The sequence below is a fragment of the Desmodus rotundus genome, chromosome 9 (assembly GCF_022682495.2).
Source record: "Desmodus rotundus isolate HL8 chromosome 9, HLdesRot8A.1, whole genome shotgun sequence".
NCBI lineage: Eukaryota > Metazoa > Chordata > Mammalia > Chiroptera > Phyllostomidae > Desmodus > Desmodus rotundus.
In genome coordinates this window covers 94471903-94494832 of record NC_071395.1, presented here as the reverse complement: position 1 = coordinate 94494832, position 22930 = coordinate 94471903, and the positions used below count along the sequence as shown (strand labels likewise).

At 37.7% G+C, this 22930-nt stretch overlaps 1 protein-coding gene across 6 annotated transcripts in view; it reads left to right on the top strand.

Annotated features, from left to right (window-relative positions):
* The window catches only part of ACACA (acetyl-CoA carboxylase alpha), a 266878-nt gene that overhangs the window by 113261 nt on the left and 130687 nt on the right, over positions 1-22930 (top strand). For all 6 annotated transcript variants that reach the window (XM_053910461.1, XM_071219350.1, XM_024572899.4 and 3 more), the window contains 10 exons: positions 1573-1707; positions 2058-2204; positions 2537-2725; positions 3408-3508; positions 4230-4318; positions 8617-8741; positions 16030-16143; positions 17338-17451; positions 18351-18440; positions 20050-20168. In XM_053910461.1, coding sequence (XP_053766436.1) covers positions 1573-1707; positions 2058-2204; positions 2537-2725; positions 3408-3508; positions 4230-4318; positions 8617-8741; positions 16030-16143; positions 17338-17451; positions 18351-18440; positions 20050-20168 — 1223 coding nt within the window. The remainder of the gene's footprint in view (positions 1-1572; positions 1708-2057; positions 2205-2536; positions 2726-3407; positions 3509-4229; positions 4319-8616; positions 8742-16029; positions 16144-17337; positions 17452-18350; positions 18441-20049; positions 20169-22930) is intronic.

Sequence of the window (22930 nt, the reverse complement as noted above, 5' to 3'; positions counted from 1 at the left end):
GATTTGGAACATAAGGAAGAAATAAACAATCAACTAGAATAGGATGAAGAAACAAGAATTCAGAAAAATCAAGGAGAGAATAAGAAGACTTTGGTATATCTCCAAAAGTGCCAACATCCGAATCATAGATGCCAGAAGGAGAAAAGGAAGAGCAAGAAATTGAGAACTTATTTCAAAAAAATAATGAGAGAAAACTTACCTAATTTGGCAAAGGAAATAGACATACAAGTCCAAGAAGCACAGAGTCCCAAACAAGTTGTACCCAAAGAGGACCACACCAAAGACACATCATAATTAAAATGCCAAAGGCTGAAGATAAAGAGAGACTTAAAAGCAACACGGGAAAAGGTAACAGAGTTACCTGCCAAGGAGTTCCTATAAGACTGGCAGCTGATTTCTCAAAAGAAACCTTGCAGGCAAGAAGGGACTGGCAATAAGTATTCAAAGTGATGAAAAGCAAGAACCTACAACCAAGATTACTCTATCCAGCAAAGCTGTCATTTAGAATGGAAGGGCAGATAAGTGCTTCCCAGACAAGGTAAAGTTAAAGGAGTTCACCATCACCAAGCCCTTATATGAAATGTTAAAGGAACTTACTTAAGAAAAAGAAGATCAAAACTATGAACAGTAAACTGACAACAAACTCACAACTATCAACAACTGAATCTAAAAAACAAAAACAAGCTAAGCAAACAATTAGAACAAGAACAGATTCATAAATATGGAGATCACATGGAGTGTTATCAGTGGGGAGTGGGACGGGGGAGAATGGGGGAAAAGGTACAGGGATTAAGAAGCATAATAGGTAGGTACAAAATGGGGGGATATTAAGTATAGTATACTTACATGCATGACCCATGGACATCAACTAAGGGGAGTATTGCTAGAGGGAAGGGGGGTACTTGAGCAGAGGGGGGCAAAGGGGAAAAATTGGAACAACTGTAATAGCATAATCAATAAAATACACTTAAGAAGAAAAGGGACATGACAAGATTTGGCATCTATGGTAATTGCTTTTAGCGTCCTTGTTGGAGGTGTCTGGAGTTAGGGGAATCTGTCGGGAGGTTTTGAAGTACTCTAGGCCAATGATGAGCTCAGGCCTAAACAAAACAGCTGGCAAGAGAAGATTTTTGAGAGAGGTTTAGAAGATGTATTTGGCTGGGCTTCATAATTGGTAGATATGGGAGAAAGAAGAGTAAAGAATGACTTAGGTTTTTAGCCTGGCTATCATATAGACAGTCAAAGAGAGCATTTAGATCTGAAGGTATGAGGAGGCTAAATTGTTCATCACTTCCAAAAACAAAACAAGTAAAAACACAAACTATTGCAAAATGAGTTTAAACATTAAAAACAGGACATGTCAGTAGCTGTCATTAATTCCTGAAGCTAGGTCCTGAGAGATTCTCTAATTGTTTTCCTTGGTAGCCTCTAGGAGATTTTGATCGATTTCCATTTTTCTGGGTTGAATAAGATACAGTTCAACTTAGATGCTGAGGAAAAAACTGACCTCTTTAAATCATTCATCTGTGTAAAGAAAGGTCAAGTTCTAATTTTATTTATTTTTCATTACAGGTGATGAAGATGGTAATGACTTTAACAGCCATAGAGTCTGGCTGTGTTCATTACGTCAAGCGGCCTGGAGCAGCTCTTGACCCCGGCTGTGTAATAGCCAAAATGCAGTTGGATAATCCCAGCAAGGTCCAGCAGGTAAGTAGGAAGGTACTTTTAATAGTGCTTTCCAAGAGCTAACTACACGACAGGGGTGATTTGGAGAGGCGGATGATTTCAGTGCTTGGTTTGCCAGTTTTTCTTAAGAGTTTTCCCCTGGGTCTTTTGCCTTATGTATTTTGAAACTAGTTTGCAGGATTTACTATGATAATAAGATTCTATGACTTTTTTTTTCCATGAGGCTTCCTCCATTGACTTTTTTCCTTAGAGCTGCGAATGGTGAAGGATGTCTTGATTTTTGAACAATGATTCTAATTTACAATGGTGTGTTTGTACCCTGCGTAGAAAGTAGTGGATGACTTGATTTCTCTGGTGTTTGGGGTTGACAGGCTGAGCTTCACACCGGTAGTCTGCCACAGATCCAGAGCACAGCACTTCGAGGCGAGAAGCTCCATCGAGTGTTCCACTATGTCCTGGATAATCTGGTCAACGTGATGAACGGATACTGCCTTCCAGATCCTTTCTTTAGCAGCAGGGTATGAATCGCTTCTCTTGGGGAAGGGATATACAAATAAGGTAAGGTACCTGTTCTCCAAGATAGTTTAAAAGTTGCATAAGGATTTTTTTTTCAGATGGACCTCTTTTCCCTTTAGTTGTGGGATTTGAAGTCTTTAAATTTTTGCTTCTTATCCATGTCATTGATTTCAGATTTAATTGGGAACTAAGCCAGAGAGCAAGGGCTATGTTAGATTTTTTTATTGCAATTTCAAAGTAAGTTGATACATGATAGTGAATTCAGATATATCATTTTATTAGGGGGGTTGTCTTATTTTTGTCTGGATCCTATTTTATTATTTCCTTCTCTTAGGTAAAAGACTGGGTAGAGCGGTTGATGAAGACCCTCAGAGATCCCTCCTTACCTCTCCTAGAATTGCAAGATATCATGACCAGTGTCTCTGGCCGCATACCCCCCAACGTGGAGAAGTCTATTAAGAAGGAAATGGCTCAGTATGCTAGCAACATCACATCAGTCCTCTGTCAGTTTCCCAGCCAGCAGGTATTTAGAGAGTGACACTGTCATTTTCTAATGGCTACCAATTCTGGAGTTCATGTTGTAGGATTCTTTCCTGTTTGGCTCCTCTTTACTATCTGGGTGTTGTGTTGTTATAGTGGTAAGCATTGTTGCCTTCAAAAAAACTGCCTCAGAATACAAGCCCAGCAAAAGTACTGTATGTGAAATGTAAAGTATCTGTGGTTATGAGAAAAGGATATTGGCCATGTACTCCATACAGGTTTGTTCCTGGGACTCTACCTTAATCAGAGGTATTTTTGCAAATCTGAAATAGAGGGGTATTCACAGTTTTATTATCAAAGACTTCTTTACCACCTCAGCAGCATGTTTTTCCTTTGGCTATAAAGCAAATTTACATATAGGGAGTAAAGCCAGACAAGTGGGAAGTAAAGTTTGGATCTTTGGCATATCTTGCTTGTCATGGACTCTGGAAGTTTTTGTGATGCACTCATTAGTTCATCTGGGAAAGGGTGAAAAGAAATAAAAGTTGCTTGCTTATTTAATACAAGCCCTTAAACTATGCCTAGTAACTTCTAGCTGCTCCCATATAAGAGATAGAAACTATATGTTATAATTAAGAACATTCCTAGTGGTGATGTTATACAGGTTAATACTTTGGTTCCCTTTGGTGAGTTGGGCTTCATTTTTTCTCTTTCTTATGCTTTAGATTGCCAACATCCTAGATAGCCATGCAGCTACACTGAACCGGAAATCTGAACGGGAAGTCTTCTTCATGAACACTCAGAGTATTGTCCAGCTGGTACAGAGGTAGTTATATGTAACTCCAGATTCCCAGACCTATCCATCCTCATCCCTTCCTTTCTTCTAAGTAGTCAGAAAGAGATTATCTCCAGGTCTGACTTAGCTAAATTAGAAAGCACTTATATCTTGGAAAATACCTTATATCTTCTAAAAAAGTATATTAGAATTGTGAGCTCTTATACTCAATATTTTTGATGACTTCTTTGTATTCTACATCTTTCTGTCAATTATTAAGGCACAGAAATTTCATTTTCTTTTTCCTTGCAACTTTGATGAAATCCCTAATTTTTCTTCTGGCACAGGACCTAATGTAACATCTCTTCTTCTTAGCTTATGGAGCCAACTATTGGACCAAAGGAAGATACTCATACATTTTTCAGCTCTTTCTGAGCCATTTCATGGGTGTGGTAATCATTTCTACTTAGCAGTGGGAACTGAACCAATATATTGTTAGATAGGCTATCAAGTGGTTTTGGTCACTTTTTTTTTCTTTTTCTTTATAAAAAAAATCTTGTCTATAGCCAGATTTCTTTAAGGCTTGGAATTTGAATTAATCTGGTTAGTTGGTTATAGGCTGACTTCTGTCCTGCCAAATATTCAGAGGGAAAGCAGTTCAGTGAGAAGTATGGAAAATAAATCTGGGCTCTGGGTTTATTATTTAATAGCCTGTTATTGAATAGTGTAAGCCTGTCAGGTTGTTCAGTGGAGACTTCTTCTATTTGCCTAGGTACCGCAGTGGCATCCGAGGGCACATGAAGGCTGTGGTGATGGATCTGCTGCGGCAGTACCTGCGAGTGGAGACGCAGTTCCAGAACGGTAAGCCTCTTCCTGAGGACTATCTGAGAAAGTTTCCCTGTAGGGATGCGCAACAGCTGAGCCAGTTTGTCCTGTCACTGACACTTACCCGTTAACACACTCTTCCTCCTTTCACCTCTCCCTTAAAAATTAAACCTGTGTATCCCATTACTGCCAAAGAAAGAACAACAGCAAAACATAGCTTGATGAGATTGTGAATCCATGTGCTCCTGGGAAAGGGCTGAGATAATTTTTCTAGTAGAGATTAGCATTCACTGTTGATACCTTCTCAACCTTGTATAGAGAGAGTTGGTTGAATCATGACCAGGCTGAAATTGAGAAACCCTGTCTGAAGAGCTTGCCTGTCAGCAGCTAATCCATGGATTGAACCACGGGGATCTGAAAAAGGTTCAGATTTTCCACCACTTTTCAGTGTATCATTTAGGTAGAGTTTATCCCTGGCTTTCTCTGAAGAGCTTCATCACTAAAGGATGTATTAAGTCTCTGAATGTGAAACACCCTGGCTAAGACTTTAAGGGTATATACTGCTGATATTGCTTGCTGCCACTAGATGGTGGTGAAACACCATAGAATTTGAAATAACTACCTAACATTTTCTTTTAGCTTGCATCCTTTAAAGGATGGCTCTGCCACTCATAACCAGCAAAAATCCTCAAGAAAATATTAGCACACTGAATCCAGCAATGTATAAAATAATACATCACAACCAAGTTGACTTTATCCCACTAATGTAAGCTTTAGTAATACTGGAAAAACTGATTAATGTAATTTATCACATAATAACTTTAAAAAAGGAAAAAAACATGGTCATCTAGATATGGTCATCATATCTAGATATGGGGAAGAAAGCATTTGACAAAATTTAATATTCACTCATGAAATCTCTTGGCAAGTGAAGAATGAAATGGAACTTCTTTAATCATGTAGATGTTCCCCATCAAAAATCTATAGGATACATAATGGTTAAATGTTAAAAGTACTCTGTTTAAGATTAGGAACAATACAAGGATGCCTGCTATCACTACTAATATTCAGCATCATCCTGGATGTCCTAGCTAATGCAGTAAGACAAGACAAAGAATTAAAATTATGAGGACTGGAAAAGAGTAAGGAAATAAATCTGCCACTATTAGATACAGCATGATATCTACTTGGAAAGCCTCAAAGAATCCACATATTTATTATTAGAATGAGTTTAAGTTTAGCAAGGTTGCTACATACAAAAGTCAATATACAAAATCCCCTGTATTTCTTTATAGTAGAACAGTTGTTTAGAAAAGCAATTTAGAAAAATGTACCATTTAAAATAGCAAGCCAGAATAATAAATACTAAGGAATAAATCTAATAAAAAATGTACAAACCTCTTTTGGAGAAAATTTTAACTAGTTAACAATAATAAAGAAAATCTAAATAAATAATCATGGTCTTAGATTGGAATATATACTTGCAAAATGTTAATTCTCCCTGAAGTCATTTGCAGATTTATTAACATTGTAATAAAAAATCACAGTACGGTGTTTTCACGGAATTTGTCAAGCTAATTCTAAAATTTTCATGAAAGAAAAGCCTGACAGTAATCAAGTAGCTGAGAAATACAAGGCAGAGGGATTTGTCCAGTCAAATATCAAGATTAAATATAAAGGCATATTAATGAAGAGATGATAATATTAGTGTCAGTACAGATTAATAGACCAATAGAACATAATAGCTCAGAAATAGGTCCACACATATGTGGAAACTTACTTTATAACAGAGCAAGCATTCATTTGCAAACCGAAAGAAGAAACTGGATCCTTTCCTTATACCATATACATACAAAAACCAATTCCAGATGAATTAAAGACTTAAACATGTACTAAAGAGGCAGAACTATTAAAATTTTAGGGGACTATCCTTATGACCTCAGGGTAAGGATGATTTTATCATACAAGATATAGCAAATGAAACCTATAGAGATAAAGGTTAATTAACTTGACCCCACTTAAGAACTTTGGTTTATGAAAAGGTACCATGAAAAGAGTGAAAATATAAGCCACACAGTGGGAGAAGATACTTACAAAACATATACCTAAGAAAGGATCAGTATCTACAATCTATAGTGAAATCCTATGAATCAGTAAGTAAAAGACAACCTAATAGAGAAAAGATTGAAGAGATATAAAGAGATAATTCACAGAAAGGGAAACACAGTTCTGGAAAGATGTTCAACCTCAGTATTAATTAGAGAAATGTGAGCCAAAACCACAATGAGATCAGCAAGAATTAAAAAGGCACGCTGCTTCCACTGCTTCTGTAAGTGGAAATGCAAATTTCCAAAGAGCAAACCACTTTAGAAAACGGTTTGTCAATACTTAATAGAAGAGCTGAATTTCTGTTTACTCTTCAACCTAGCAGTTTCAGTCTTAGGTAATATACTCCAGAGCAACTCTTACACATGTTTCTTCGGAGACATATCATAGGACTGTTTGTGGCAGCATTGTTCACCATAGTAAGGAAGGCAGGAAACAATTTAAATATACACAAGTAGAACAGATAATTGAATTTTAGTACAGTGTATTTCTACAATGGATTACTATACAGCAGTGCAAATGGGTGACCCAAGGCACACATGTGAGCAAAAGGATGACTCTCAAAATGTAATGTTAGGGGAAAGGTCCATACACAATGATTCTATTGTAACCAAGTTGAAAAACAGAAAAGATGAAACTTGTGATAAAGGTAAAGAAAAGCCAAAGAGTGATTAACATAAAATTCAATTTAGTAGTTGTTTCTGAGAAGGAGCACATAGGAACCTTAAATGGTACCAAAGCATGTTCTATTTAAGAAAGATGGTAGTTACATGGATGTTTACTTTATTTCTCTTTATGGGTATTATATAATAAAAAGTTTTAAAAAGAAAACGCTTGGTATCATTGCCTTCTTTCTGTGTAGTGTCTCTCCCCTGAGTAAATATTATTTTTTTTACTTCCCCTGGTCCTAATAATTCCAATTACCAAAATATTTCTCTTGTCATTTCAAAGCTAAGTCTTGGTTGGGAGAAACAGGATTTATGTAGGACATCCACTTTTTAAACAGCCTCCATTTTGTTCTAAATGGGTCTTCTTTTAATTGGCGGCTTTTTAGATATTGTAGTCCATTGTTTTTCAAATATTTTTAGTTTCATTTTGAAAATACAAATCTGATGTTGGTCTTTGATATTTAAAACAGCTAAAAGCAGAGTTGCCCTGGTTGAGTGTAGTTAGTATTCTAGGAATCCCTGGTAATGCAGTTTGAATGCCACTGTTTTGTTTTGTAACTTAATATGGAATCTGAACTGAGGTGATAATCACTTAGTATTGTTATGATTTCATAAAACTCCAACCCCTGAGACTACTCAAATACTAATTCTCCCTTACTTGGAAATTTAATTCTGAGGTAAGCTGTTTCCTGAAGAAGTGACTATTACTTATGTCTCATGGTAGATATCATTACAGTGTATCTGAAGCTTATGCTTCTGTTGCAAAACATAGCTTTACTGGCCAGAACCAGCCTACCCCTGGTGGCCCTATGAAAGGCCAGTGAACATATACTAACTGTGCTCTCCCTGCAGACCTTTTGACTTAATGCAGGGCTCTTCTTCATCTATGCCTTAGTTTGGGTTTGGCATTCCTAGGCATTTCTTAGCTGTTTCATGGACTTACAAGGGAAAAGTGTTGATTCCACAGGTAGCAGCCTTCCTTCTTGTGGGTATTAATAAGTTTGTGTGGTTTTATTTTTAACTAAAACTATTCCTTCTAGTTAGGGTGAAACATTTTCAGTGAGTCAAACAGGGAACCAGACTCTTAAGATGGAGTAGACTTTAAAGATCATTGGGTTTAAATGGTATTGCCATTTCTTTTCAAGTAGCAGAACCTTCTCTTCTAGGGAAATTGGTCCAGCAAGCTAAATGAGAGAGTTTGGAGTAAGGGCGGGGTGGTTGGAGTTACCCTAACCCCTTAGCCTCTCGGTACACCCTCCTCCACCTCTCAATTTTTTTTTTTAAATGAAAATGGGGCTCAGAGAGGTAAAATGATTTGTCCAGGAGCACATCGTAAACTGGCAACAGAAGTAGGCTTTGAGCTCAGGTCTTACACCAGATTGCCTAACTCCTACCTAGTCCAGTCTTCCTTTTACTAAACCACACTGCCAATTCTGTCCAAATTCCTCCAATAAGATTTTTATGATATTTTGTCTCACAGCTTATCAGGTGAATTATAAATAGCATATAAATGTGAACATTCATAGATGGGTGAGGACCATTTCTTTTTGCTGCTTGCAGGTCACTATGACAAATGTGTGTTCACCCTTCGGGAGGAGAATAAGAGTGACATGAACACTGTACTGAACTATATCTTCTCTCACGCTCAAGTCACCAAGAAGAATCTTCTGGTCACAATGCTTATTGTAAGTACAATTTGTCAGAACTTGTAAGAATGATTAATGATACGAAAAAAGCATTTCTCCTTTTGATGGCTGTGGTCAAGAGAAAAACGCTTGTCTTTTATAATTGTGGGATGAGTGGGGCTTGGTTTATGGACTAACAGTTTCTCACATCTTCTTTTGTCCTTGACCTGAAGGAAACTGCTCTATCAGGAAAGAATCGTTCTGGGTATTATGCATATAATCACGCACAGAAACTCAAATCTCTTGACTCTACTTAGAGATGCCCTGTGCTTCTTCATTCCTGTTGTCACTCATGACAGTAGCTTTAAAACTTAGTCTTATTCAGCCAGTATACCGTTTCATTAGAACTCTTGTTTGTTCCATGAGTGTCAGCAGTGGCCTCATGTCCAAAACTTAAAAGCAAAAACAACTGTTTGAAATCCAGTACTGCCCCTCCCCCACCAAAGAAAGCCATTTAACTGTATTCTGCATCTTCTTTGGTCCTTTTCTGTTTTATTTACATAGAAACCTAAGCTCAGGTTATTGTTTTGATAGTAGATACGTACTTTTGTGCCCATAACTAGTAATAATGAGAGTTTGTAGAAAGTGGGAATAAGAGGTGAGACTAGTAGGTGTGAATAGGACTCACCTATATTTGACTAGTGGGTGGAATTTTTGGTTTTAAAGATGATTTGTAAATCCTTCATTCTTAGGTTTTTCTGGTTGAGTTAATTCCAGGAATCAAGAGAACAATAGGGCTATTCTTAGAGTCCCCACCCCATGAACAATTACCTTGCTTTTGCATGTATGTCTTTTTGGGGGGACTAGAGTACCTTTGGCCTCTAGAGTTTCCTTTCTTGTCTCTGTGGAATTAGCATTTTTGGTACCTTAATTCCATCATTCCTTCTTGGAGAAAAAAATCTATAAATTTTCACTGCTATTTTTTTGTTGCATAGTTCAGAATGTAGGGAAACTATCTTACCTCTGTGGTTAACAGTGGTGTCATTCATTCAGTTAGCTGCCTAGCTGGTTAACTCTCTAGTATATAACCTTTTTTAGAAATTAGATACTTTTATAAGTATCTAATTACAGGGAGAGTTCATTACCTTTGCTACCCTAGAATAGCTAGATGGTGGGGAAACCAGAAGATGCATTTGAAAGGAAAAAAAATATATATATATATATATATCAGTACTATGTAATATTTCAATTTCCCCAAGTGACAGATTTTTAGAAAGAGGTGATATTATCTATGGCAATATGACTGATTTTCTTCTCAATCAAAGAAGGACAAAAATCTCTGATTAGTTAGACTTTTTTTCTTTTTAATTTTAATACAAAGATTGCTAATTCTCATTTTGATAAAGCCAAGACTTTCTGGCAGAAAAGGGTAATGATGAGGGAGTGGGAGAATCTGTCAGTCTGACCCTAAAATGGGGTGGAATTTGCCTTTTTAGGAAGCTAATTATGGTGAGTTTTCATTTTATTATGATTACATTTTTAAGGACTTAACAGTTTTCTGCACTAAAAATAGACCAAAGCCCAGAATCCTTGGAGCAGCAGAAGAGTAATGATCGTCCAAGACTGTCGCTGGGTTTCTTAAATTCTAATTTGTAAGATATAGGGGCTCGGCTCGCTCCTTTTGCGGAGTGATTGTAAGTAACGCTTGCCTTAAGAATCTCATTATTGGAACACGGAGCCATATTTCCTCTGAGAATTCTGGAGTAGCTTTGAGCCGGGGCTGTTCATTTCTCAAGTAATCACGCTGGTGTGATGGAGAGAGAAAATGGCAGCTGTTCGGAGCTCAGGCCTTCAATTTTCTTCAGAGTCCAGTCACTCAAGTGTGTAATTACACGGGGGTGCTGCAGAGGCGTTGGGCCCTGTCAGAGAACTGGTTTGAGGCTTTGCTTTCTGCTTTTGCCAGTCAGGACAGGCAGAAGCCAATGGGGCTCTGACTTGCTGCTGTTCTTTTTCTCTCCACCTTGTCATCATGATTACTTCTTACCTGCGTGGATAGTACCCAAACTTGCTTTCCAACAGGCTGAGCACTTTGTTAGTGTTTGGGTTTGCATGAATAGGATGGGGAGGAGAGGAACAGGAGGAGGAGGAGGAAGAAGGTTGCAGATGTGAACCAGAAAGATGGATTTGTCCTTTTCTTTATTTTGGCATTTCACATTTTTCTTTTAAAAACCAAAACTTGGTAAACATAGTCGGATCTGTAGGCCTTCATATCATTAAATTTCTTTTGAACTATCAGCTGTTTGCAGCACATTTTAGAGATTTGGAGATCAAGAAGTTAACTGATATGATTGAGCTGAGGAGGGTCTGCTAGCAGTGACTTAAGGAGCAGGGATGAACGCTGAAAATGTGCTCCTTTCTGATCTGATATTAATGAACGCCAGATATGGGCCTCCTCTTTCCTTCTTTGGCAGTGGCCAGGTCTCCCCACCCCACATCTGCATTACTGGTGGTAGCTGGTGAAAGCCATTTTAGTTGTTTGGATTACTTTTTCTGTAGGTCCTACTGTCTTTTACAAGTAGCACCTGGACGTGGTAGCACTTGAGTCCCCTAGTTTGTATTCTCAGCTGGTTCCACTTTCTTTGCTTACCTTGGCTTCCTGATTGGTGGTTATGTGCCCTGCACTCCAATCTCTGCTTTCTAGAAAGCAGAGATTGTTGATAGGAATGTTGATGGTGTGCTTTGCTGAACTAGATGCTGATTTTGGGGGACTTTTGAACCTAGAGTCAGGGATCAAGAAAATCCGGGGTTCCAGGAATCAGTGTCAGAGAACGTGGGCTGCTCCAAGGAAGCCTTCATCCCTTTCAGGTATTAACATAACTTGCTTAGTGATAACTTACCTCAAGGACTCACCAGCAAATTTCTTCTAATCTTTTACCTTATTGGTATAGCAAAATATCAAGTGAAATGCCAAACTTCTGTCAAGTTTTGTCCTTTTTGAGGAATATAATGCCACGGTTGAAAAAAAAGTCTGGAAGACTAATAGTAAGTTTAATTTTTTTAAAGATCTGCTGATTTTTTAAATTTAATTTTCTAGGAAACAGCTTAGAACATTGTTTATGGTTACTTAGCGATATTTAGGAGACTCTTTACAGATTAAGCAATTTGGTACCAGTAAAAATTACCAACATCCTCGTAGCTGTCTAGGTAGCCAAGTATCGAATGCATATTCTGTAACCACTTTGACTTTGTAGTTGTCTCCTCACGACTTATATCTTATTTCTGGTGTGGTCCACAGGAACACGATATAAACCGTGCTTTCTTGTGAGGAACGCCATGCCTCTGAGCCTCTGGTTTGGCTTAGACAGGGGTCATTTAAAAATGCTGATCAGTGCCTTTCCTTCTGTTAACACGACTGCAAATAATTTTGTCCAGTGTGTGGTAAAGAAGAATGTTTTTCTCAGTGAACCCAATTTACTGAATAAGTGTGATATAAACTTCTTATTAAATCTGTGCCGTGACATTGTTAGAATGTCAGAATGTCCAGCTGTGACTGGAAGAAGCTTCCAGTCCATTGGTATTGGAATTAGTGCTTCACACAGCTGAACATAGTTAATGTCTCGGGTTTGTTGCACATGATGTCACATTCTTTTCATTTTGGATTGCCTTCAGGTATTAGGATGCGAAGATCAAGGTGGACTCTCTTCTGCTCTTCTGGCAGTCAGCTCTGTAACTCTGATTACGATTTTGACACTAAGCATGTTTGTTATATTTCCCATCATTAGCTACCCTCAGGGTTAGGAATAAAAACAAGAAATAACTGTGTGGTACCAATCTTAACCATTGCTGAATAATAGTTTTCACTTAGGCCTGCAGATTTATGCGAGTGACCTGTAGTCCCAAAATCAGCAGGTAGGCTTATTAAATGAACTGCTTTACAATGAGAAAACCTCTGCTGACATAGTCACCATTTAATGTCCTCATTACAAAATGTTTACCAGGCGTAGATGGTCATGTTGGGCTGTCCAGTTGCCCCTGGAAGTCTGCCTCTAGGCCAGAGGACCATAAACTTTCTTCTGGATATTTGGTTCTGATGAACAGAATGGTCTTTCCCTCGTGGGGTTTTTCCTTTTTAGGACCTGAACACTGTTTCGGTCAAGGACGAGAGAGGGTTGCAAAGATTACATAAGTTTCTTTTGCCAATCTTTGTCTAAGTACTAAGTAATAATGACAATGGAAAAAATATTTGATTGGAAAATTTCCAGGTGAAGACAAACTGATGGAAATAGTGACTTGTTCACAGTGTGTTTGATCTTTCACATCCCTCAACGGTCTGATTTCTGTACTTTATCACAAGGAGCTCAGAAAGATTGTCATTGGTTATCCTGAACGAATACTTACTTTCCTGCTACATTTGCTAATCTCCATAGCTCACTGTCGCACAGGTGCTGTTTCTTTCCCCTGCCCCCTTTCTCACTTCCTTTTTCACTCATAGTGAAAAGATGAAATCAAAAAGTGGTTTTTTAAAAAAAGTAGTTTTGTGTTCTTTCTTTCTTTCTTTCTTTCTTTCTTTCTTTCTTTCTTTCTTTCTTTCTTTCTTTCTTTCTTTTTTAACTTAGAACAGGATCTGTATAATTAAGCAAGAGAGTAACTTTATTTTTACTTATTTGTTAGTTTAATCTCCAAAGGTAAACCTGGATTTCCTTTCAAAGAAATCGGTTGGGTAGGTGGCAAGTCTTCTCATTTTGTCACGTGGACTTTTTGGTTACTGTTGAGATTTTAGTCTAGCTATTTGCAGAGTAGCATTGCCCAGGACACCTCAGGTTTTTAAATATTTCAGGGGGTCATTCTGATGATTGAAGTAAGTCCCTTAGAAAGGAATATGTTTTCTCAATTAGGAACAACAGGTAAAGAGGGATTTATGTAGGAAAACCTTATCTTGGTTTCCCTACCCACTGTTTATCTATTCTTTCTTTTTGTCTTTTTATGGCCTTTTCTTCGTAATTTTATATACAGGATAGAGCGAAAGTATGTGTAAACTTGTGAGTACATGAAACACAGAGTTTATTCTTGTATTATTATTTATTGATTATTATTTTCTGTATGAACAGCTGTAAACCTACTTTTGCCTCACCCTGAATTCCCTAGAAATTCTACTTTGCTTGTTGACTCTCAACAAAAGCTGAGACTTTGTTGCATTTTCTCGCTCCTCTTTGCTTCTGTGCCTTAGGATAGGTGGAATACGTCCTCTAGTCTGTGACTGCGTCCTCAACTGAACCCTAGATTTATAGTCACTTTAATAGCAGCTTCTCTTCCTCCCACTCAGATGTGCGAATTCCCTGCGTTAAATAGGTGAAAACAATACGCACTTGCACTTCCTTGGCTATAAATCCCATCCTGTGTTTTACAACTCTGGACAGTTGGAGCAGACCTCTGGTTGGTAGATTGGGGAACCAGAAAGTATTGGGTTGGCCAAAAAGTCCCTATGTTTTTTCCCATAAAATAAAAGACACATTTTTCATTTTCACCAATAACTTTATTGATTTGGATATTTTGAGTATGTTGGCTATCTCCCGCTATTGGCTTCTAGTGGTGAGAGGCTAGGGGTGCTAAACATCTTCCAATGCGTAAGACAGCTCCACAGCAAAGAATTATTTGGCCATAATGTTAATAGTACAAGAAACTTCTCAAATTACTCTTGACACATTCGATCAGTCACAGCACCTTCCATGTACTGCATACAATTTTTTGCATTTCACTTGCTTTTTTACCTTTCTAGAAATAATAAAGAATAATATGCCAAAAATATTGTATATTTTCTTCCATCTTTAATATTAAAGTGGCTGCACAAAAATTCACCCATTTTGATAAGTTTGTTTAAATGCACGCTGATATGACAGCTGTCACAATACAATCTAACAAAATTGTTTCAAATGAAGTTGAAGACAACTAAGCACTACTAGAGGCAGGGTACGGAAAAAATGTAATGGACTTTTTGGCCAACCCAATATATTTTCTGCTTTAAAATGTTTGAGGAGCCCTCTTGCCAGCATAGTGATGTTGAGTGCTTCAAAACTGCTTCACCCTGTGACATGGAAGGTAGTACGGGTTGTAGAAAAAGTGTTTCAGGAAATGCATATCTGCTTCAAAAGCCAGAAGCCCCAAGCTTTTATTTATACAGCTGTGGCTGTCATGGACTGTACTGACTGTCTCTGAGATGGGGAAGGGCTGAGTATGAGATGGAGATTCTTCAAGAAAATGGCTGATAATCAAGGTAGGGAGGAGGTGAAAAAGCAGCAACAGGAAGCTGGGATCTGATCATCTTTCATATCCAGTAAGAGAATAAAAATTCACTAAATGTAAAGTGATTTCAGTTATTTCAAACTCCAAGTAGAGGGAACTGTACCTAATCGTGTATATTTTATGTGGTGTGGTATTAAGAACTACTACTACAAATTTCAACAAGGACAGACCTTTATAAAAACTGCATTTGCAGTCTTTCAGCATAGATGAGAGTTATAAGGATGACTTTAGGGGTTCAACTGACATTCCACTGGGGAAGAAATATTTTTCTCAAAACATGATAGAGGTTTTTCTTAACAATTTTTAATTTTTAGGAGAGGAGGGACCCATGACTGAATAAATCATGGGTTGTATGGTAGAGGCTGTGTTTTTTCTTCTAATCCATCTAAGGATTCACCATGTTTAGGTTTCATTGAATGATTCTTGGTACAGCAAGAGGATAAATGATTTTGGGTATAGAATTGTCAGAATATAGGTGGTGTTTTTATTTAGTGTGTGTTTATAAATGAATAATTTGTTCTTGTGTTTCTGTTTTGCACTCTCCTGGGATGCTGAACATTTGGTTTGTGGAATGAAAACCACCAGGAGTGGCTCACTTTGCTTTATATTTTGCCTCTTTCCCCAAAAGTGGGAGAGGGAACAGGAAGCCTTTAGTCCCTATATTATTAATATTTAAAACCTCTTAAAAAATCATCTTGTTATTTCTCACTCAGAGTCCCTTGACCTCTTTTAATGGTCTCCGATGATTTCTTCTGCATGTGAAAGGAATAGTGTTGATTTATAAAGAAATACATTCGGAATTTTGAAATACATTTTAAATCTGAATGACTGAGGGATTTAAGCTTCTTCTAGCAGGAGCTTCCTCTGGGATCATCTTTACCACATTGTTTGGAATCAAAAACAAAACAAAAACCAGGAAGTTTGCATTTTTTTATATTAATCCAGCTACGTTTACTTGGTTTTTATTCCCTCTTCCCCGGTTCAAAGCCCTATCCACCTCAGTTTCTTTTAATATGCATGTGTATGTTTTTTTCACATAAACAATTAGGATCAGTTGTGTGGCCGGGACCCTACTCTCACTGATGAGCTACTGAATATCCTCACAGAGCTAACTCAACTCAGTAAGACCACCAATGCTAAAGTGGCACTTCGAGCACGCCAGGTAAGGACATGTGTTGGTTATCTTGAGGGAGGAATGATTTTCATAGATTGGGCAATGAGCTTTTATTCAGTCACCTTACAGAGATGCAAATGTCTATGTCCCATTGCTCTCAGAACAAATGTTTTCATGTGGTATATATTTTTTAAAGAGACAGGAAAAGATGAACGTTGAGTCTCTTTAAAATAGGATCCCTTTCCCCATATAAAATCCTGTTACGATCATCTACCCTTTCTGCTAGCCCTGTGATGGTAAATCAGGGTCATATGGAGGAAGGCAATAGACTCCATATTTCTTACTTCCCAAAGGGAGCTTAGAAGCAGGTGAAAACTTTTAAGTGTATAGGAAAAAATCAAGTGTAGAAAGCAGAAAGATAATGAAATGAATCTTAGGGCTAGCAATCAGAACAACCCCAGAGAAGTCCAGTTAGTTTCACCCTGTAGTCTTCATTTCCATTCCAAAAGGTTTCAGCAGGGAAGCCAAGAGTTGGCGCTCCCTTTGTGTTTCTGTGCATGGGCACTGACAAGGAAGCAGCATTTGAAGCTGTTCAGTGACCTTCTGCTTTCTCTACAATTGTATCCATGTCACTGAACTACTCAAAGTTATTGAACCTCTCAGTGACCTGCTGAGAGTATTCAGGTCCTATGGTGTCCCTGTTTGTTTGTGACGCTGCTTTCATTCTCTCTGCCCCTCATATGCATCGGTGTTACATCCTGATGCCTTTTCCTTGATACTGAGTACCTGGGGCTGTCAGAGCAGTTTTTCCTAGTCTGGCTTTCTACTTCAGAGTTGCAAAAGGCTAGCTCTGCTGCATCCACCTTCCCCACAGCTGCTCCCTGCCAGACCTGATTCCCAATTAACAGCTAGTCAGGCAGTCCCCAGGACTAGCAGCTTTGCAATGGTAAATCACATGCACTGATGGAACTTGATTGAAGCTGTTTTCTCTCCCTTCCCCCTACCCCCCATGGGAAATAGCCCACAACGCAAATCATGGTGAGAGTCAACTGAGATGCAGTATTTGGTGGCACTGGCTTTATGTTACAGGACCTAGAAGTTGTTTTACTTGGACTCTGTTTTATCTTTTATGCCTGCATTTAGAGATTTATATTTATTGCTTTTGTATCAGAGCTGCCTAATAGGAGCCTAGAATAATCACTCCCTCAGGAACTTATGCCTCTTACTTTGCTCTCACTCTAGGTTCTTATTGCCTCTCATTTGCCATCATATGAGCTTCGTCATAACCAAGTAGAGTCTATCTTCCTATCAGCTATTGACATGTACGGACATCAGTTTTGTATTGAGAACCTGCAGGTATACTTATAGCCCTTTTCTACCTCTCTGTACTCTGGTTCCCTTTATTCCCAAGCATAGTTTAATTAAGTAATCAATCAATCAATTTTGATTTTTCATGTAATGAAGTTTTATACCTTGACTTACAAGAATGATTTATACTTCTGAATATTTTTTCATTAAAAATGCTGTTAAGATTATTGTTTAGCTTAAAATTCGAATAGGTCTGCCTAAGTGTCTTATCGAAGTCTACCTCTTGTGCTTTAATTTTCTTTTAAAGCTTCCTAGTAAGCTTTATATAGAGCCAATTTTATAAAAGAGTACTGGCTAATTTTACTAATTAGAAGGACCTTAACTATTATTTTTTAAACATCATTTTCTCAGGAATAACTTTTTATTTGTCTATCTGAACATAAGGATAATATTGTTATATCTAGCCAAAGGCATCTTCAGGCTTCCTGTCAGATTTCCTTCTGGGAAACCTAGTGAGGGAAGAAGGATGTTTTTGTTTATTTGGTTCATAGTTGAAACAGAGGGTTTCAACTGGGGTTCAAATCTATTTGTTTATCATAGTGGAATACTGAGACAATATTTAAGAAGTTGAGCACAGATATATGTCAGAAAGAATAATAATAGTCATAAACACTTATATTAGCATGTAATTAATGCATTGTTCATGCATTCTAAGAATTATGTATATTAACTCTTTGAATGCTCAGAACAGCCTAAGAGCATAGGTTATCATTATTTCCCCCATTTTGTAGCTTCGGGAAGCTGAGGCACAAAGAAGGTAAGTTTGTACGTGGCATTCATAGACAAAATTTCTTAAGTTTTACTAAAATGCTTCAAATGCTAAATTTTGTCTATTGAAATTGTTCTCTTTGGATGTAATGGTTTAAGTTTGTCTTTGTGCCTTCCAGAAACTCATCTTGTCCGAAACATCTATCTTTGATGTCTTACCAAACTTCTTCTATCACAGCAATCAGGTCGTGAGGATGGCAGCTCTGGAGGTAAGTTTTCTTAGTAACGTAACGTGACATGATCTTTTTCTTGGTTCCTAGTTGATTTCTTCTGTCTATTTGGCTATTATATCAGTTCTTTTTCTTTGTCTTTAAGTTTGGTTCTTAAGAGTAGAATCTTCTTTTCCTCTGAAACTAATGCTGAACTATGGTCTTGCTTTACCCAAGTGTTTTCTGCTGAACCAATCATCAGCTTCTGGGCTCTCGTCACAGGAAAACAGCTGCCTGTACTTTCTAATAGTCTGTACTGCCTAGTTATATTTCATTACCCCATTTCATAACGAATTAGGATTTCCTATAACACAATAAGTGAAAAAATATAGGGCTGATCAGAACATGTACCATTTTGTGATTTAGGCCAAATAAAATGGATTTTACTTGTATTCTGAATTGTCAAGCAGCTCTTATGAAATATTTCATGGGGAAAAATGTAATAACATTTAATGAACTGTGTTTTAGGTGCTTTACTTTATTTTTCTCATTTAATCCTACAATTACTTCATGAATTAAGAAAGGGAGACTCTGAGAGGTTATGTGACTTGTCTAAATTCACATAGATAATAAGTAGAAGAGTTTGCATTTGAATCTAACTCACGGACTTTTCTGTTTCCACTACAGTTCACTACCTCATTAAACACAAAAATTGCAGGCCCTGAATACTGCTGTACATTGCCAAGTGGATATTTTTTGAAGATGAGGAAAAGGAGTGTTTTAGATGATCTTATGTAATATAACATCACTACAGTCTGTCGCAAGCTCTTTTGAGTTACTCTATTTGTGTTCTGTGGGCAGAGTGTAATGTATCCCACTCAGTAAAAACCAAATTTTAAAAATATCTAAGTGTTTTACAGATCTTTCATGCCATTTAATGAGAAATCTCCTTATATACCTCAGATGCTGATAGAATTCCATGTAGCATTTTATGTGCTTGGCAAATTGTCTGTGAAGTGCGCCAGGTTGGACTGATGGTTTTTGCTGAGATGTAGCCTGTTGCTGTTTCTTTTAACTCTTGAGTCAAGTAGTGTGTTTGAAATATTACATATCAAATTATGCCCTAGTGCTTTTGCCTAGTGTTTGGGGGATATAAATAATCTAAAATTTATTTTGGACAATGGGAAAACTAAACAAAACAGAGGTACAAGGTAGTAAAAAGGTTGGACTGTCCTATAATTCTATCTGTCTTCTATCTCCACTCCTCAAGTGGCCCAGAATCAGCACCTTTCATTTTTTTTGCTGCTTGCTTTTATCTTCTGTTGAAATGATCATGCATAATGAGTTAATAAGTTGTGATTCTATATGCTCTCTTTTGCTAAAGATCCAGCTTTCTCCTGCATTTAGGTTAGCGTGAAACACTTATGGCACACCTAGAGGTGTCCAGCGAGGCAGGCTGGTTTTGTTTTCATTTATAGTCATGGATATAGTTTTAAGATTCCAGCTTTATTAATTAAAGCAATGTATTTTTATACAGAGCCTTGAGACTTCCATCATCACAGACCACCTTCTCTATCAGATACATCTTTTCAAGATGGTCTTTTTCCTGGGCTACATCTCTCAGCTTCTGTTTTTAAAGTGTATTTACTGAGGATTACTTTTTAACCAGGTGTATGTTCGAAGGGCTTATATTGCCTATGAACTTAACAGCGTACAGCACCGCCAGCTTAAGGACAGCACTTGCGTGGTGGAATTCCAGTTCATGCTGCCCACGTCGCATCCAAACAGGTGAGTTTGAGCGGGTATGTGCACCTGAGCCAGCCAGCACTCCATCAGGAGAGTTAAGGGGAATAATGTATATGACAATCCCATGTTTTTTACAGCTAGAAATGTAGAGCAGAAAATGAACAAATTTAAACCATGAGAGAAGAGTCTCCTCTGCTCACTCTTTTTTGATCTTTGACCTGGAGAGATAAAGTATGGTCTAATTAAGATTCAAATTTAGGATTACTTTATTTATTTTTGCTTACATTTTGTCACTGAGGAAACATAGTTCTTTTTTTTTTTTAAGTTAGAAAAAATTTACTAGCATTTTACTTGATGGAACTTGGCTAGAAAATTACTTTTTTAGCAGTTTAAGTGAACATTTGGGTATGAAAATATCTTGGTTGGAATGCTTTTCTTCTCAATATGTTTTTCTATGGATTAAGGTTATACCTAATTCAATTTCATTATCTCGCTAAAAACAGACACTTGAATTTAGCAACTGACACTCAGTTTTTAAAAATCACACTCCAGAGCAAACTTAAATTCAAGTAAATTATTTAATTAAGCCATGCTCATTCCACTATTTTTCTCTTTCCTAAGCCCTTGAAAAAATAAAATGTACATAAAGAAATTTGTTTTAATATTGCATTGGTTTTAAAATGAAAGCACTTTGTCCTGTTTACTCATTTATTTTTAAACTATTCTGAGGCAGTAAAAACCTAGGAATTCCACCCACACATACGTTCATCCCCTTTTGTATTTTCAGTCTTTTTAGTAATACCACAGGAAATATAAATACCACAGCCAATCTTAAGCTGCCCCCTCCATTTCTTCTTTATAGCCTTTGGTTCTTCACTTTATATTACAAAGCACCGTGTCTTTGGGGACCCTTAGTCACAGACGCCAGAAATAGCTTTGTTCTGAATTGCCACTTCACCCAAAGCAGTGGAAACCCTTCCTGGAGACAAAGAAGTCTGTGCTGAGACTTTTGGCCACTGGATGCCACTGTTGATCCAGCAGAGGTCAGCAGACGAGCAGAGAGGCATCTTCGGGAAAAGTACTTCTCTTTGTCTCAGAAGATCCTTGCGCTTCTCTACCTCAAATATACCTTACAGCTGGCAGAGAAAAGAGTATGTCCTTGATTTCGCAAGCATCTCTCGGTACATTTTTGCCTCCATGGATTTCAGAATCTCATTTTCTAGAAACGAATGGTTGTCCTTCAGCGAGTGGCAAAGTACTCACGGCACACTGGGCTCAGCCCTCAGTCGTCTTTTTTTCCTGCATTCCTTGAGTAATTGTAGAGAACTACAAGCTATAGTTAATGCTCTTTGTAATTCTCAGGACATTCTCCTTTTCTTCCTGCTTCCTACTACCTCTTCCCTTTGGGCAGTGATTTGTAGTCAGGCTGCAGAGCTGCTTGTGATTTCCTTCTCTCCTCATTGCTCCCCTTGTCTTTCTGAATTGCTCTCCCTGTCCTGGTTTTTTATTTGCGGATATGTGTCCAGTTTGGTGAGGGATAGTCGACTGGAAAATGAGACAGATGCTCCTTAACTGTTAAGAAATCTTATTCACCTTTCTATCTCAAAGGTGTGAATCTTAATTATTTCTGATATGGCTTCAAACCTTGTACACCTGTCCCTCCTAACATTCGAAGTATACATACCCCCATGGATAAAAGACCAGACTTGGACAGGCTATAATTCTGTCATCTCTGGAAAGTCTTTGGTTGTATGTATATAAAATGATACACAGTTGGATTATTATTATTATTGTCATTATTATTGGTATAGGTTTAAAGATAAAGGCAAACAAAGGAGCAAAGAAAATAATCATCTAACAACCAGAAAAATGTAAAAACTACTCTAATGCTTTTTTTAGATCTAAAGTTCCTGTTAGTATAGGAGTATAAAATGTCAATTAAATCACAGAATGATATATTCAGTTTAGAGTATAATTTATTCAGTTATTTTAAATTGAATTTTGTTTTAGAAGATTTTATATTTTCTTACAAATGTTTTTGTTACCGTGTGGAATTGTGACTTTATTCTGAAACCAACTAGTATACTGCATCGTGATACCAACCACCTCGAATTAGATCAGATGTGATAGTTATGGGCTCAGTTCTCTACAAAACTGCTCCTAATTCAGATGAGGCCACAGGTGGGGTTCCCACGCCACTGCATTTTTGACCAATTGGCTATGAATTTGGGGGCTCCCATGGTACCCTCAGGTTCAACATTTCATTAGAACAACTTGATGGAGCTCAGGAAAACACTGTACTTATGATCACAATTTTATTATAAAGGACACACATCAGGACCAGCCAAATGAAGAGACACATCGAGTAAGGTCTAGGTGGGCCCTGAACACAGAGCTTGTCTGTTCTTTTCCTGTGGAACCAGGGTATGCATCCTACCATCATATCCATGTGTTCACCAACCAAGAAGTTTCATTGAGCTGCAGTGTCCAGAATTTTTATCAGGGTTTCATTAGAACAGCATGACTGATTGAATCTCAGGCCACATGATTAAACTTGATCTCCAACCTCTCCCTCCTCCACAGAGGTCCATCTGGCTGAAAGCCCCCAACCCTCTAATTACATGTTTGGTCTTTCTAGTGAGCAGCCCTTGTCCTGAGTTATTTCATCTCTCAGCATAAATTCAGGTGTGATCCAAGGGGCTCATGAATAATGAAGACACTTCTGTTCTTGAGAAATTTCAAGGATTTAGTCTCTCTTTCTCTCTCTTTTTTTCCTTCCCTCTCTCCCTCTCTCTCTCTCAACA